At 37.1% G+C, this 15,912-nt stretch overlaps 1 protein-coding gene across 1 annotated transcript in view; it reads right to left on the bottom strand.

The window, feature by feature from the left end:
* OPHN1 (oligophrenin 1) overlaps nt 1-15,912 on the bottom strand; it is a 463,303-nt gene that overhangs the window by 54,294 nt on the left and 393,097 nt on the right. The window contains exon 18 of the mRNA XM_021679709.2: nt 2,875-3,034. Coding sequence (XP_021535384.1) covers nt 2,875-3,034 — 160 coding nt within the window. The remainder of the gene's footprint in view (nt 1-2,874; nt 3,035-15,912) is intronic.

The raw sequence follows: 15,912 nt of genomic DNA, 5'->3' as shown, positions 1-15,912 counted from the left end.
AGCAAAGTCAAGTCTTTCCAATGGATTCTAAGTACCCATAGAATCTACTCAGCTTTCTCTATTTTCTTTCTGAATCCATCTTCTTATATTTCTTTTTTGTTTGTTTGTTTAATCCTTTTTAGCTAATGTGGCCTCCTTTTTGTACTTTGAACACGATAGACACACTTCTACTTCAGGGATATAGTGCTTACCATTTTCTCAGCCTAGAATGCTTTTCCCTCAGATAGCTGAATGAAATCACTCCTTTATTTCCTATAGATCTCTGCTCAAAATTTGTCCTTTCAGTGAGGACTTACTGTATTTTAAAATTGCAAAACCACTTTCCAACCCTTCCTATTCCCCTTCTCTGCTTTATTTTTCTTCTTAATGCTCATTACCATCTAACATACTATGTATTTTACTTATTTTGAATATTGTTTTTCTACTTCTTTTAGAATGTAAATTCCATGAGGGCTGTATCTCCAGGACCTAAAATAGTACCTGGCAAATAGTGTGTACTCAATACATACTGGTTGACTGAATATCAATCAATCAATTAATTAATAAATGAAATTTGCGTTTTAGACCAAGAGTCAAGAAATTGCAGCCCATAGGCCTGCTCCCTGTTTTGTTAACAGAGTTTTACTGGAATATTCATTTGTTTACATGTTGTCTATGGCTGCTTTCCCAATACAAAGGTGGAGTTGAATAGTTGTGCAAGATTTCTATGACCTGCACAGCCTAAAACATTTACCATAAATATTCTTTGAGTAACGTTTGCTACTCCTTACTTTACTCCAACTAGTTCATAGATGCTGCTTTCTGGATATCCTTCAGGAATCTGAAGTCCAACCTGCAGCAAATCAAGTTTCTTTCCATCTTCTCCCAAACTTTTCCATTCTGTATTTCTTATATTTATGAAGGACAGCCCCATCCATCCAGTCAGCCAAGTCAGAAATCCAGAATTCAGACATCTTCCTCTCCCACATTTTCCACTTCCAATCACTAAGTCCTATGCTTTTCCCTCCCTGTTCCTCTTCCCACCACCCTGACTCAGACTACAGTTATTTATTGCTCCGACAATGTCACTAGCCTCTCTCCCTGTAATCTATCCTTCACACCACAGACCAGAGAATGCCTCCTGAATGTAAGTCTATCCATCATACTACTCTACTTTTAAGCAATGCTTTCCCAAGCCTGTAGGAACAATGCCAAACATTCCAAACTCTTCAACTAGACAGAGTTTAGTCCTTTTAGGACCTGGCCCCTGTCTGCCTCCAATCACATCTCTGACCATGGCTATTTTTATTTCATGTTCCAACAATACCAAATTACTTGAAGTTTTAGGTCTTTGGGCCTTTGTTCATGCTGGGTCATCTCCTTGAAATTTCCTTTCCCTATTTTCCTTAATTTCCACCTTCAGTACTGACATAAATTGTACTTCTCTGCAAGTACCCATCCTTGATAATCCAAAGTGTCCTCTATGCCCAATAATATCACCATTCAAAAATGATTGATGAGGCAGCACTTCCTAGTGATTAAGTACTTCAACTCTGAGCCAGGCTACTTGGATTTAAACCCCAGCTCTGTTACTAGCTAAGTGGCCTTGGACATTTACATAGTACATCACATAGTACAGGTTTATTATCATCTTCACATTTTAGCTAAAAAAAATGACTATCAGAGAAGTTGTTTGATGTAACACAGATAATATAGCAGAGAATGCCAGTTGTGATCCAATATACACTCTCTCATTTTTCTTTTAGAAGAAGAACTAAAGATTTATCTGGGCACAGGAGGGCCCCAAATAAAAACTATACTTCCCTAACTCATCTGCCAGATGTGACCACGGGATTAAATTCTGAAATGGTATATAAATAGAAGTAATATATGTGACTCTCAGGTCCTGGCCTTAAAGGACAGGGTTGTATCCTTCATTTCCCTTTCTTTCATCCTTCTCAACTGATATGATATAGAAGATATTTGGTCATGCAGTGAAGCAGCCCTTAGAGATGGCAGAACAACAAGAAAGAAGGAAACTGGGTTCTCGCCCCTGTCAGGCACCATATCAGCACTGGAACAGCTCACCGGACTATTCCACAAGCAAGTAATAAATGTCTCTTTTGTTGAAGCCACTGTGTTTGTATGTGGAGTCTTAGAAGCCTAACCTATATTCCACCAAATATAGCTGGTAAGTGGTAGAGCTTGGGTTTGAACCGTAGATGCCATCTAGACAGTGTCATTAGCCGCCTCCCCCTGCAGAAAAGTTTTTATTGAATTATACCTTGCCAGGATGGTACTGGCTGCTAGAAAGCTTAGAGCCAGATAAAAGGCCATCTGTTGCAAGTGCACAGGACTTGTCAATAATTATTTGTCTAGCCTCATTCTGGGTTCATTTTCTGTCTCTATCCTTATTTTTCCTTTTTCATTTGACCTAATTATAATGGATAGTATAGTACCTTGTATTTTATATACCATGTAAAATATACCACCTTAACTTCTTTTTGAAATAGGATGAGGTTTAAATAAGTATAGCTATTGCTTTCTTTATGGTTTCACTGTACACACACCACTTTTATATCTATCATTTTCATTTGTATATATGGCTATCTTCATATTCTACTATTAACTCTGTACAGGCATGAACAACGGTTTTTTTTCTTCTTCTATACCATCTAGCCTGGTGCCTGATAATAAAATAGTTATAGAACTGAACAATATTTGCTAAATGAACGAATTTCACAGTGTCAGAAATGGTATTAAATGCCATTGTGTCATAATGGAATTTCCTTCCATTATCAACTTGAACAAGGGAGGGAGACACGACTCTAAAAGATGGCTAGGGGAAAGTGTCACATGCTTGGAGAAGTGATGGTGAGAACAGGGAATACATACCTTGACGAAGTGCTCAATTAGGATTTCCACCACAATGTTCTGGAATTTGATGTTCATCATGGCAGCGACAGTGTCCTCCTGAGCTCTCATCAGAGTGGGCCCAAAGATCACGCCCATGTTGGAGGGGGTCATAAGATTCTCTTTGCTGTGCTCACATACACTGCCAAAAGAGAAAAAAAAAAAATGATTAACAAGATTTTCTCCAAGACCCCCTTGTAACCAAGACTGTGTTAGATGATATAGGGGGCAAGAGAAACTAAAAAGTAGGAAAAAAGGAGAGTCCAAAATATATATGAGAAGACTACAAAGGAAACAGGTAGCAAAGAATAAAAGATAGTATATTTTTAGGGGCCTAAGTGAGACACAGCTAACTTAGTTACTTAGTTACTTAGCACTGTAGGAGTTAAGAGAAGGGGGGTAGGCAGCTATAGTTAGAAAGTATTTAGAAAGACAGGAAAGAAGCAAGACAACATTCCAGGCTATAAGTACAGCATGTATAAAGCACATATAAAAAAGAACAAAGCACATAGAGAAGTACCTACCAGTCTCACCAGTCTGACACCAGTTAGGAATGTAGCCCCTCCCCCAACCCTAGTTTGAAAGTAAAAAACTCAAAGAGCTGGAAGGGATCCTTAAAATTAGCCCTTTATCATCACTGTCCTCATTTTATAGATGAAATCACACACACACACACACACACACACACCAAAACAAAAACAAAACAAAAAAACAGAGGTCCAAAGAAGGAAAGGGATTTCCTTGAAATCACAGTCAGTCTCATCAGAGTAGAGCCTGTAATCACCAATATTCTGATCCCTAATCACTCTCCTTGCTAAAATTCTCTTTGGGGGCTTTGTAGCACTTATAGGATAGGGCCAACTCTCTTCAAAGTTGCAACTTATAGCCTGTTTCTAATCCCAATGTAAAGGTTGGACTCTGAAGCTGACGTGGGTTTGAATCCTAACGGTACCACTCAATTGTGCAACCGTGTTAGTGACATAACCTCTCTGGGCTTCAGTTTTCCCACGTGCAAAAATAGTACCCACCTCACAGGGCTGTTACATAGAGCTAAACTGCTTTTACATGGTATCCTGGAAATACTGCATTAGAAAGATCTGCTATTATTATTACCTCTCCATCTAAATACTGCTGACCTTTGACACTCTTGATTCACTATACTGCTTAGATTAGCTTTTCTGGCTATACCATGTTGTTTCATGCCACTCCTTCTGCTTAGAATGTCTCCTTCCTTCTGGATATAAAGAATGTCTATTTATCCTTTGAGATTCACTTTAGGTGACATCTCCTTCAGGGCTATCACAGCCCATTGTCCTCTTCTTGACTGACACCACTGGCAAGCAAATATGTTACAATTTTCTGCTTCTTATCTGCCTCCCTTACCAGGTGGTAAACAACTTTCAAGTGTGTGTGACTCGTACAAAGCAGGTACCAATTAATTATTTTGAATGGAACTAAGTGCCTCTACTGCTCTTTCAAATAGTACTGGAGAAAGCAAATAAAATATGGGCAGCTGTTTGGTTAGTTTGGCTGTGGGGGTGGGGAGGTGAGGCAGTGAGACCACCCACCTCAAACACTAATTTTCAAAACCCTCCTAGGTAAAGGCCCCTGAGAGACTGACCCTATCAACAGGCAGGCTCTTTTTACTAACTGGGTAACTGACAGAGACAGAATCCTTAGACAAATCCTGATGAAGTCTGTTAAGCCCCTGACAAAGGTTGGGTGCCATTCACATGATAATGAACAGCAACCATTCACAGGCATTTATTATTGCTGGGCTGGTGATGGCTCCCTTTTAACAGTTTAAATATTTCGACAATTAACCCTTATTATTTAATGACAATTTTTTTGAGATGTTAAAACGGAAAAGCAACTCCATACCACCACCAAGTGGCTAAACCACTAGTAGCAAGGCAAGGACACTCGTGAGACAACAGCCTCCAACACCTGTGAATGCTTATCTCCTTCTGTGAACTTTGAAAGGAATGGACTTCTGGTGAAGGTGCCAGAGCTCACTTAATACTCCCAACTCCAAAACAGGCAGAGTGTTTTATCTCTGAAACCTAGGTTCACAGAAGGTAAAGCACTTAATCAAGGCCACACAGTTTGTGAATACATGACAAGGATTCAAACCCATATTTGTTGGGCCACAAGTCTAACAGTCATCCTATTGCATCCCACTGCTTGCTTATCTAATTCCTGTTAAGAAATCAAAACCCTTGTGGGGCTTTCTTTAAGCTAAAGCCACCTTCTATTTTTCTAAGGGAGGTTCCTGGTATCCCGTTTAGGACATTCTTTTTCTTCTTGGCCTTCTTATGAGATTTGGAAGGTGACCTATTTTAGGGGGACATTTCTTTGCATTTGACATCTCTCTTTTTATTATACATTATCATTAAGAGGCATAAGTCACACCCCAAATTGTGGGTTATTAAGAGAAATAAAACCAAAAATAAGAGCATTGTGAGTAGTGAATTAGGTAGGAGTTTGTGATATGACTTGATGGCGAACAAATCTTAAATTCTCTAGTCCACGTGGACTCACGACAATGGGTACAACTTCTGGAACATCAAAATTTAAAACAAAAAATGGCTATCAGAGGGAGGCTGTAAAAGGCCTCTGGTTTAGAAAAATAATTTTGATTAGATGGTTTAGCTCAGAGGTCATAAACTAAAATGTCGATAAAATAGAACTACCTTATGATCCAGGAATCCCACTTATGGGTATATATCCTGATGAGAGAAAAACTCTCTCAAGGCCTGATACACAAGGGAAGCCATTTTAGGTTTCTTTTTTAGTTAGCATTACTGTACATAAACATTGTTTAAATCAAAAGCCTGATTTATGGCTCAACATGCTGTACACCTGCTTTGTGAATGAGTAGCCTCAAGGAAAACCATCATATCCTTGAGAAATCAGTCAATATTCCCACTCCCTATGATGAGAAGAAAGGCAAAAGAAATGTAGATACAATTAAATTTCCTTACAATTTGCAGCCCATTGAGAAATACGTGAGACATGCAGAGTGTGACATTCCTCAAGGAACTCATGGCTGCCTTAATGTTGATGTTTTGCTAGAGACTAAAAGCAACCTTAGCTTGACAATAGCCAGACCTCCAGGATCCTATAAGTTTTCTTTAACATATGGAAATCCCTTTAGTGACTTCCCTTATCTCTGCCCCCCAACTTGAAAGTATATAGTCAATTTCTCCACACAGTCACAGTGCAGCAATTTTGCCCATGGGTCCTGTTCCATGCTTTAATAAAAACACCTTTTTGCACTGAAAACATGTCAAGAATTCTTTCTTGACCTTTTTTGCTCAGAGACCCCACATCACCTGCATTCCTGAATGATAAAACTCATGATTCCTGCCTATGTGCTAATCTATAATATTTTGAGCCTTTACAAGATGTAAAAAAGTATATAATCCTGTAAAAAATGTTCATTTTTCTGGAGCACTTTCTTCCTTGTAAAGACCATGTTTCCTGGGCAGCTGTCCTAACTTGGGCTCAAATAAAACTCTCTTTTTATTTGCAAATGTCTTATCAGAAAATTGGCTAGTATCCAAAATGTATAAAGAACTTTTCAAACTCAACACCCAAAAAACAAAAAATCCAGTCAAGAAATGGGCAGGACAAAAACAGATATTTCTCCAAAGAAGACATACAAATAGCCAAGACACACATGAAAAAATGCTCAACATCACTCAGTATCAGGGAAATACAAATCAATACAATGAGATACCAAATCACACCAATCAAAATGCCTAAAATAACAACCCAGGAAACAACAGATGTTGGCAAGGATGCAGAGAAAGGGGAACCCCCTTACACTGTTGGTGGGAATATAAACTGGTACAGCCACTCAGGAAAACAGTATAGAGGTTCCTCAAAAATTAAAAATAGAGCTACCCTATAACCCAGCAATTGTACTACTAGGTATGTATCCAAAGGATACAAACATAGTTATTCAAATGGGCACATGCACCCCAATGTTTATAGCACCAATGTCCACAATAGTCAAAATATGGAAAGAGTCCTAATGTCCATCGACAGATGAATGGTTAAAGAAGTGGTATATATATATACAGTGGAATATTACTTAGCCATGAAAAAGAATGAAATGTTGCCATTTGCAGCAATATGGATGGAACTAGAGGGTATTATGCTAAGTGAAATAAGTCAGTCAGAGAAAGACAAATATCAGATGATTTCACTTGTATGTGGAATTTAAGAAACAAAACAGATGAATTATGGGAAGGGAAGGAAAAATAAAATAGGATGAAATAGAGAGGGAGACAAATCATAAGAGACTCTTAAGTACAGGAAACAAATTAAGGGTTGCTGGAGGGGAGATGGGTGAGGGGGATGGGGTAACTGGATGATCAGCATTAAGGAGGGCAGTTGATGTAATGAGGTGTCTGTGTTATATGACACTGATGAATCACTCAATTCTACCCCTGAAACTAATAATAATACACTATATGTTAATTAAATTGAATTTAAATAAAATAATTTTTTTTTAAATTGACAAACCCCTAGATATAACTATGGGAAAGAAACTGAGGTTTAAAAAAAAAGAAACTGAAGGGTGCTGGAGGGAAGGTGGGTGGGGGGATGGGGTAACTAAGTGACAGGCATTAAGGAGGGCACCTGATGTGATGAGCACTGGGTGTTATATGCAACTGATTAATTACTGAACTCTACATCTGAAACTAATGATAAAATATATGTTGGCTAATTGAATTTAAATAAAAATTTTAAAGTAAAAGTAAAATAAAAAAAAGAAAAGGAACCCAAATAAATAAAATCATGAATGACAGAGGAGAGATCACAACCAACACCAAAGAAATACAACTATAAGAGAATATGAAAAAGTATATGCCAACAAATTGGGCTATCTGGAAGAAATGGATAAATTCCTAGAAACATATAAACATATTTCACCAAAACTGAAATAGGAAGTAATAGAAAACTTTGACTGATAACCCACAGTGAAATGGAATCAGTAATCAAAAATTTCCCAAGAAATAAAAGTCCAGGGCCAGACAGCTCCCAGGAGAATTCTACCAAACATTTAAACAGTAAATACCTATTCTTCTCACACTGTTCCAAAAAACAGAAATGGAAGGAAAACTTCCAAACCCATTCTACGAGGCCAGCATTACCTTGATTCCAAAACCAGACAAAGACGCCATAAAAAGAATTGCAGACCAATATCCTTGATAAACATTGATGCAAAAACTCTTAGAAGATAGTAGCTAATTGACTCCAACAGTACCTTAAAAGGATTATTCACCAGGACCAAGTGGGATTTATTTCTGGGCTTCAGGGGTGGTTCAATATTTGCAAACCAATCAATGTGACAGAACACACTAATAAAAGAAAGAATAAGAACCATATGATTCTCTCAATAGAAGCAGAAAAAGCATTTGACAAGTTACAGCATCCATTCTTGATAAAACCCTCAACAAAATAGGAATAGAGGGAACATATCTCAATATCATAAGGTCACATATGAAAGACCCACACAAATATCACCCTCAATGGGGAAAAACTGACAGCTTTTCCTCTATGGTCAGGAACAAGACAGGGATATCCAATCTCACTACTGTTATTTAACATAGTCCTGGAAGCCCTAGCATTAGCAATCAGACAAAAAAAGAAATAAAAGGCATCTAAATCAGCAGTGAAGAAGTGAAACTTTCAATATTCACTGACGACATGATACTCTGTAGAAAACCTGAAAGACTCCACCAAAAAATTGCCAGAACTGAAACACAAATTCAGTAGTCACAGGATGCAAAATTAATGTACAGAAATCTCTAGAATTTTAAAGAAGCTGCAGAAAGAGAACTCAAATAATTGATCCCATTTAAAATTATACCAAAAACCATAAGATACCTAGGAATAAACCTAACCAAAGTGGTAAAAGATCCATACTCCGAAAAGAACAGAATATTTATGAAAGAAACTGAAGATGATACAAAGGAATGGAAAAACATCCCATGCTCATGGATTGGAAGAACAAAATACTGTTAAAATGTCTATGCTACCCAAAGCAATCTACACATTTAATGCAATCCCTATCAAATACCTCCAGCATTTTCCACAGAGCTAGAAGAGATAATCCTAAAATTTGTATGGAACCACAAAAGACCCCAAATAGCAAAGCAAGCTTGAAAAAGAAAAGCACAGCTGGAGGCATCACAATTCTGGACTTCAAGTTATATTAAAAAGCTGAAGTGATCAAGACAGTATGGTTTTAGCACAAAAACAGACACATGAATCAGTGGAACACAACAGAGAATCGTTAAATGGACCCCTAACTATACTGTCAACCAATCTTCAACAAAGCAGGAAAGAGTATCTTAGAGAAGGAAGACAGTCTCTTCAACAAATGGTGTTGGGAACAGTGGATAGCAACATGCAAAAGAATGAAACTGGACCACTTTCTTTTTTTTTTCCATCTTAAACTCTTTATTAAGGAAACACAATTATCAGTAAACATGTTCTTTTCTTTTTTTTTGGACTTAGCTTTATTTATTTATTTTTACTATGTTATGTTAATCCCCATACATTACATCATTAGTTTTTGATGTAGTGTTCCATGATTCATTGTTTGCGTATAACACCCAGTGCTCCATGCAGAACGTGCCCTCTTTAATACCCATCACCAGGCTAACCCATCCTCCCATACCCCTCCCCTCTAGAACCCTCAGTTTGTTGGAAACAAACTGGGCCACTTTCTTATACCATAGACAAATGTAAATTCAAAATGGATGAAAGACCTAAATGTGAGACAGGAAACCATCAAAATCCTAGAGGAGAACACAGGCAGCAACCTCTTTGATATCGGCCATAGCAACTTGTTACTAGATATGTCTCCTGAGGCAAGGGGAAAACAGCAAAAACGAACTACTGGACTTCATCAAGATAAAAAGCTTCTGCACAGTGAAGGAAACAATCAACAAAACTAAAAGGCAACCTTCAGAATGGGAAAAAATATTAGCAAATGACATATCTGATAAAGGGTTAGTATCCAAAATCTATAAAGATCTTATAAAACTGAACACCCAAAAAACAAATAATTGTTAAAAAAAAAAAATGGGCAGGGGCACCTGGGTGGCTCAGTTGGTTAAGCGACTGCCTTCGGCTCAGGTCATGATCCTGGAGTCCCGGGATCGAGTCCCACATCAGGCTCCCTGCTGAGCAGGGAGTCTGCTTCTCCTTCTGACCCTCCCCCCTCTCATGTGCTCTCTCTCATTCTCTCTCTCAAATAAATAAATAAAATCTTTAAAAAAAAATGGGCAGAAGACATGAATGGACATTTTTTCAAAGAAGATAACCAGATGGCCAACAGACACACGAAAAGATGCTCAACGTCACTCAGCATGAGGGTAATACAAATCTAAACTAGAATGAGATATCACCTCACACCTGTCAGAATGGCTAAAATTAACAGCACAGGAAACAACAGGTGTTGGTGAGGATGCAGAGAAAGGGGAACCTCTTACACTGTTGGTGGGAATGCAACCTGGTCCAGCCAGTCTGGAATACAGTATGGACATTCCTCAAAACATTAAAAATAGAACTGCCCTACAACCCAGCAACTGTATTAGTAGGTATTTACTCAAAGGATACAAAAAATATTGATCCGAAGGAATACATGCACCCCAATGTTTATAGCAGCATTATGAACAATGGCCAAATTATAGAAAGAGCCCAAATGTCCATCAACTGATGAATGGATAAAGAAGATGTGGTCTATAAATACAATGGAATATTACTCAGCCATCAAAAAGAATGAAATCCTGCCATTTGTAATGTGGATAGAGCTAGACTGTGTTATGCTAAGGGAAATAAATCAGTCAGAGAAAGACAAATACCATATGATTTCATTCAAATGTGGAATTTAAGAAACAAAACAAATGAACACGGGGAAAAAAGAGAAGCAAATCAGGAAATAGACTCTTAACTACAGAGAACAAGCTGAGGGTTACAGTAGGGGAGGTGGGTGGGGGATGGATATTAAGGAGGGCACTTGTGATGAGCACTGGTCATTGTATGGAAGTGATGAATCACTACGTTCTAGCACTGAAACTAAGATTACACTATTTGTTAACTGTCTGGAAGTTAAATAAAAATTTAAAAAGGAAAAAAAAAAAAGAAAAAGCATGCTGTTCTACAAAATCACAAAACATTTTCATACCCAAGAAAATTTACAGTGCCACATCATCCAATTAGTGGTCCATATTCAGATTTTCTCAAATGTCATGCAAAAAAAAAAAATTTATAGTTGGGCTTTTTCAAACCTAGATCCAGAGTTCATGCACTGTATTTGTTTATGTTTCTTTAGTCTCTTAATGTAGAACAGTACCCCTACCTCTGTTTCCCAGGCCAGGGAAAAGTCCAAGCTAGTTTCTTAATAGAATGTCAAGTAGTCTGTATTTTTCTATACCCTCTATTTTTTTGTAAACTGGAAAGGTTTAATTTGATTCAGGTTAAACCTTTTTGGCAAAATTATTTAAGTTATGCTGTGTAATTCTTTCTGTATCCTATCAAGAGGCACATAAGGCCAGTTTGTATTATTATTAGTGATGCTAAGTTTGATCAATTAATGGTGGTGTTTGCCAGATAGCTTGATTGTAAAGACACATTTTTTTCATTTGTAATTAGTAAGTAATCTGTGGGTGATACATTGAAATTATGTGAATATCTTGTTCCTGAACAATCTTTTACCCAATGGTTTTGATACAGGCTTGAAACAGGGTACTGAGGTTATAAACTACTGGTTTGTCTAATTCTATTATTTCTCCCACATCTATTAGCTGGCATTCTTCTGTAAGGAAGAGCTTTCCTTATTCTACTTATCTCCCATAAATTTTTATTTATTCAAAGAGTTATACTCAAATACAGTATTTTTGGTTTTGATGTTTATCTTGACTCCAAATGCAATCAGTGTCAGCCTTTTCAAGCAGGTTCCTGTGTCCTCGTGACATGACTGTATTAGTACTTGAGCTCTTATTTGCTCACAAAGGTACACTTTATCCTAGGTTCACCTGGTATTTTCCTTGCCTCAGACCTGTAATCAGCCATTTCTCTAAGAAGTGAATGTTATTTAGAAACAAAGATCTTGGCATTATGTACGTTCATTGCTTCTTTTGGGGGGGTAGAATCACTTCAAGACTGGTTCAATGAATAGAAGTTTTGTTGTTTTGTTGGGGTTGTTTTTGGTTTTATTTTATTTAAATTCAAGTTAGTTAGCATATCATTAATTTCGGGGTAGAATTTAGTGATTCATCAGTTGCATATAACACCCAGTGCTCATTACATCAAGTGCCCCCCTTAATGCCCATCACCCAATTACCCCATCCCCCCACCTACCTCCCCTCCAGCAACCCTCAGTTTGAGGGTTTTAAGAGTCTTTTATGGTTTGTCTCCCTCTCTATTTTTACCTTATTTATTTTTCTTTCCCTTCCCCTACGTTCATCAGTTTTGTTTCTTAAATTCCACAAATGAATGAAATCATACAGTATTTGTTTTTCTCGGACTGACTTATTCAGCTTAGCATAATACACTCTAGATCCACTGTTGTTTCATTTTTAAATCATGAGTTCAGGGGCACCTGGGTGGCTCACTCGGTTAAGCGTCTGTCTTCGGCTCAGGTCATGATCCCAGGGTCCTGGGATCAAGCCCCACATCAGGCTCTCTGCTCAGTGGGGAGCCTGCTTCTCCCTCTCCCACTCCCCCTGCTTGTGTTCCCTCTCTCGCTGTCTCTCTCTGACAAATAAAATCTTAAAAAAAGAAAAAAATATTTAAAAAAATAAATCATGAGTTCATATTGGCTTTCTAAATTCAACTTTACCATTATAGATTTTTTTCTTTATATCTTACATTTTATATCCTTATCTCTTTTTCTTACAACATAAATCTTGTCATCTGATAATACTAATATATTTACTTTTTTGTTTATCCTTGTGATATATAAATATAAAATAGTTTCAAATTTAATTATAATATTATTACTATTACTAAACCTACTGGGTGATGCTTACTACTTTTTTGTAGCTTTTCCTGTTTTTAAAATATTATCTCATTAAGGATGAGTCAGAGGACTGGGTTTATAAATTATTTGCAATAGCTATTTCCTTTGTGGGACTATGTTATCAATTTGATAAACATTTAGACTCATTTGCTTTTTCAAAATATTTATTTATTTGAGAGAGAGAGAGAGCACATGAGCAGGGGGAGGGGCAGAAAGAGAGGGAGAAGCTGACTCCCCCAGAGCAGGGAGGGAGCCCGATGCGGGGCTTTATCCCAGGACCTGGAGATCATGACCTGAATGAAAGGCAGAGGCTTAAATGACTTAGTTACCCAGGCGTCCCTCATTTACTTTTTTATCTTCAGTCTCGGGGCTTATATCCTTGATTGAATTTTACTTTTTGGATATATAAAACATAAGTATGGTTCAAAAGTCAAAACCATACAAGGAGGTGGATTTAGAGGAATGTGGCTCTCATCTTTATCCCTTCTACCCTATTCACCAACTACCCCCTTTAGTAATCATTTTCATTAGGTTTTTTTTTTTTTTTTTGTCTTTTGGATATTTGTACCTCTTAATCCCCTTCATCCATCTCCCCCCACCTCCTCTCTGACAAACACCAGTTTGTTCTCTGAATTTAAGAGTCTGTTTTATTTGTTTTTGTTTGTTTTGTTTTTTAGGTTCCATAGTATTTGTCTTTCTCTGTCTGATTTATTTCACACATACACACATCCATTATATATATTTTATATATCCATTATATATAATATATATATTATATATAATATATGCATTATTATCACATCTTCTTTATCCGTTCATCTATGGATGGGCACTTGGGTTGCTTCATTATCTTGGCTATTGTAAATAATATTGTAAATAATGCTGCAATAAACATAGGGGTGTATATATCTTTCTGAGTCAGTGTTTTCATATTGCTTGGGTAAATCCAGTAGTGGAATTACTGGATCATATGGTAATTCTAGTTTTTAATATTTTGAGGAACCTCCATACTGTTTTCCACAGTGGTTGCACCAATTTACATTCCTACCAACAATGCATGAGGGTTCCTTTCTCTCCACATCCTCACCAACACTTGTTATTTCTTGTCTTTTTGATACTAGACATTTGGCAGGTGATATCTGATTATGGTTTTGATTTGTATTTCCCTGAAACTAAATGATGTTGAGCATCTTTTCACGTGTCTGTTAGCCATCTGCATGTATTCTTTGGAAATTGGAAAAATGTCTATTCATATCTTTTACCCATTTTTAAATCAGATGGTTTGGGAATTTTGGTGTTAGTTGTATGATTTATGTATTTTGGATATTAACTTCTTATCAGATTAATATCTTCTTCCATTTGATAGGTTCCTTTTTTGTTTTGTTGATGGTTTCCTTTACCATACTTATTAGTTTGTTTTTATAACAGCTTTATTGAAATACATTTCACATACAATACAATTCACCCTTTTAATGTTTTTTCAATTGTTTTAGTATATTCACAGAGTTGTGTAACCATCATCACTATCTAATTTCAGGGTATTTTCACCACTCCAAAAAGAAACCCCGTAGTAATCACTCCCCATTTCCTCCCATGTCCCCACATCCCAGCCCTGGGCAACCACTAATCTACTTTCAGTCTTTATAGATTTGTCTGTTCTGAACATTTTATATAAATGGAGTCATATGTGGTATTTTGTGTCTGGCTTCTTTTACTTAGCATAATATTTTCAAAGTTCATCCTTGTAGCATGTGTCAGTGCTTCATTTCTTTTTTTTAAGATTTTATTTATTTATTTGAGAGAGACAGCACTAGCAAGAGAGCATAAGCAAGAGGAGGAGCACAGGGAGAGAGCATGAGTAGGGAGAGGGGTAGAGGGAGAGGGAGAAGCAGATTCCCCACTGAACAGGGAACCAGAGGAGGGACTGGATCCCAGGACACTGGGATTATGACCTCAACCGAAGGCACATGCTTAACCGACTGAGCCACCCAGGTGCCCCAGGGCTTCATTTCTTTTTTCACTGAATAATAATTCATTGTGTATTTATACCACATTTTATTTTTTTATTTATCGGTTGCTGGTCATTTGAGTTGTTTCCACCTTTGGGCAACTATGAATAATGGTCCTGTGGATATTTGTGTATATGTTTTTGAATGAACATATGTTCTCATTTCTCCTTATTATATACCTAAGAGTAGAATTGCTGGGTCATTTGGTTTAACTTTTTGAGTCATCAGTTTTTTGTTTTTGTTTTTTTTTTTAAAGATTTTATTTATTTTTTTGACAGAGAGAGACATAGCGAGAGCAGGAACACAAGCAGGGGGAGTGGGAGAGGGAGAAGCAGGCTTCCTGCAGAGCAGGGAGCCCGATGTGGGACTCGATCCCAGGACCCTGGGATCATGACCTGAGCCGAAGGCAGACGATTAACGACTGAGCCACCCAGGCGCCCGAGTCATTAGTTTTTCATTTTCTTATTGTGTGCTTAATTTGACAAAAGTAAGAAAATATGTGTTTAATATTCTTATATATCCTTATTTCCCTCTTTTGTTCTTATAAAAAGGGTAGCATACTCATATACCTTGTTTTTAACTTTGAGTTTTTTGCTTTTATTTTTGCTGTTGTTCTCTGTTATACACCCTGAAATTCGTAATGCATTCTAGAAATCACTACAAAAAAAGTTTGTAGATATTTTCCTAATTCTTTTTTGACTGTATAATACTACATTGTTTGAATATACCATTATTTACTCAACTAGTCCCCTATTGTTGGATACTTTTGTATTTCCAACCTTTTGGTATTAAAAAATTGTGCTGCAGTGTTTAACCTTGTGCATATGTTGTTTGGTACTTGTGGAGGTGTGTCTTCAGGGTATATGTCTAAAAGTAGAATTTCTAGGCACAGGGTAAGTGAATATGCAGACTTGTTAGATCTTGTCAAATTCTCCTCCTCTAGTTTTGTATTTCATTAATGCCAGC

The sequence above is a fragment of the Neomonachus schauinslandi genome, chromosome X (assembly GCF_002201575.2).
Source record: "Neomonachus schauinslandi chromosome X, ASM220157v2, whole genome shotgun sequence".
NCBI classification, from domain to species: domain Eukaryota; kingdom Metazoa; phylum Chordata; class Mammalia; order Carnivora; family Phocidae; genus Neomonachus; species Neomonachus schauinslandi.
This window is presented reverse-complemented; position numbering and strand designations above follow the sequence as displayed.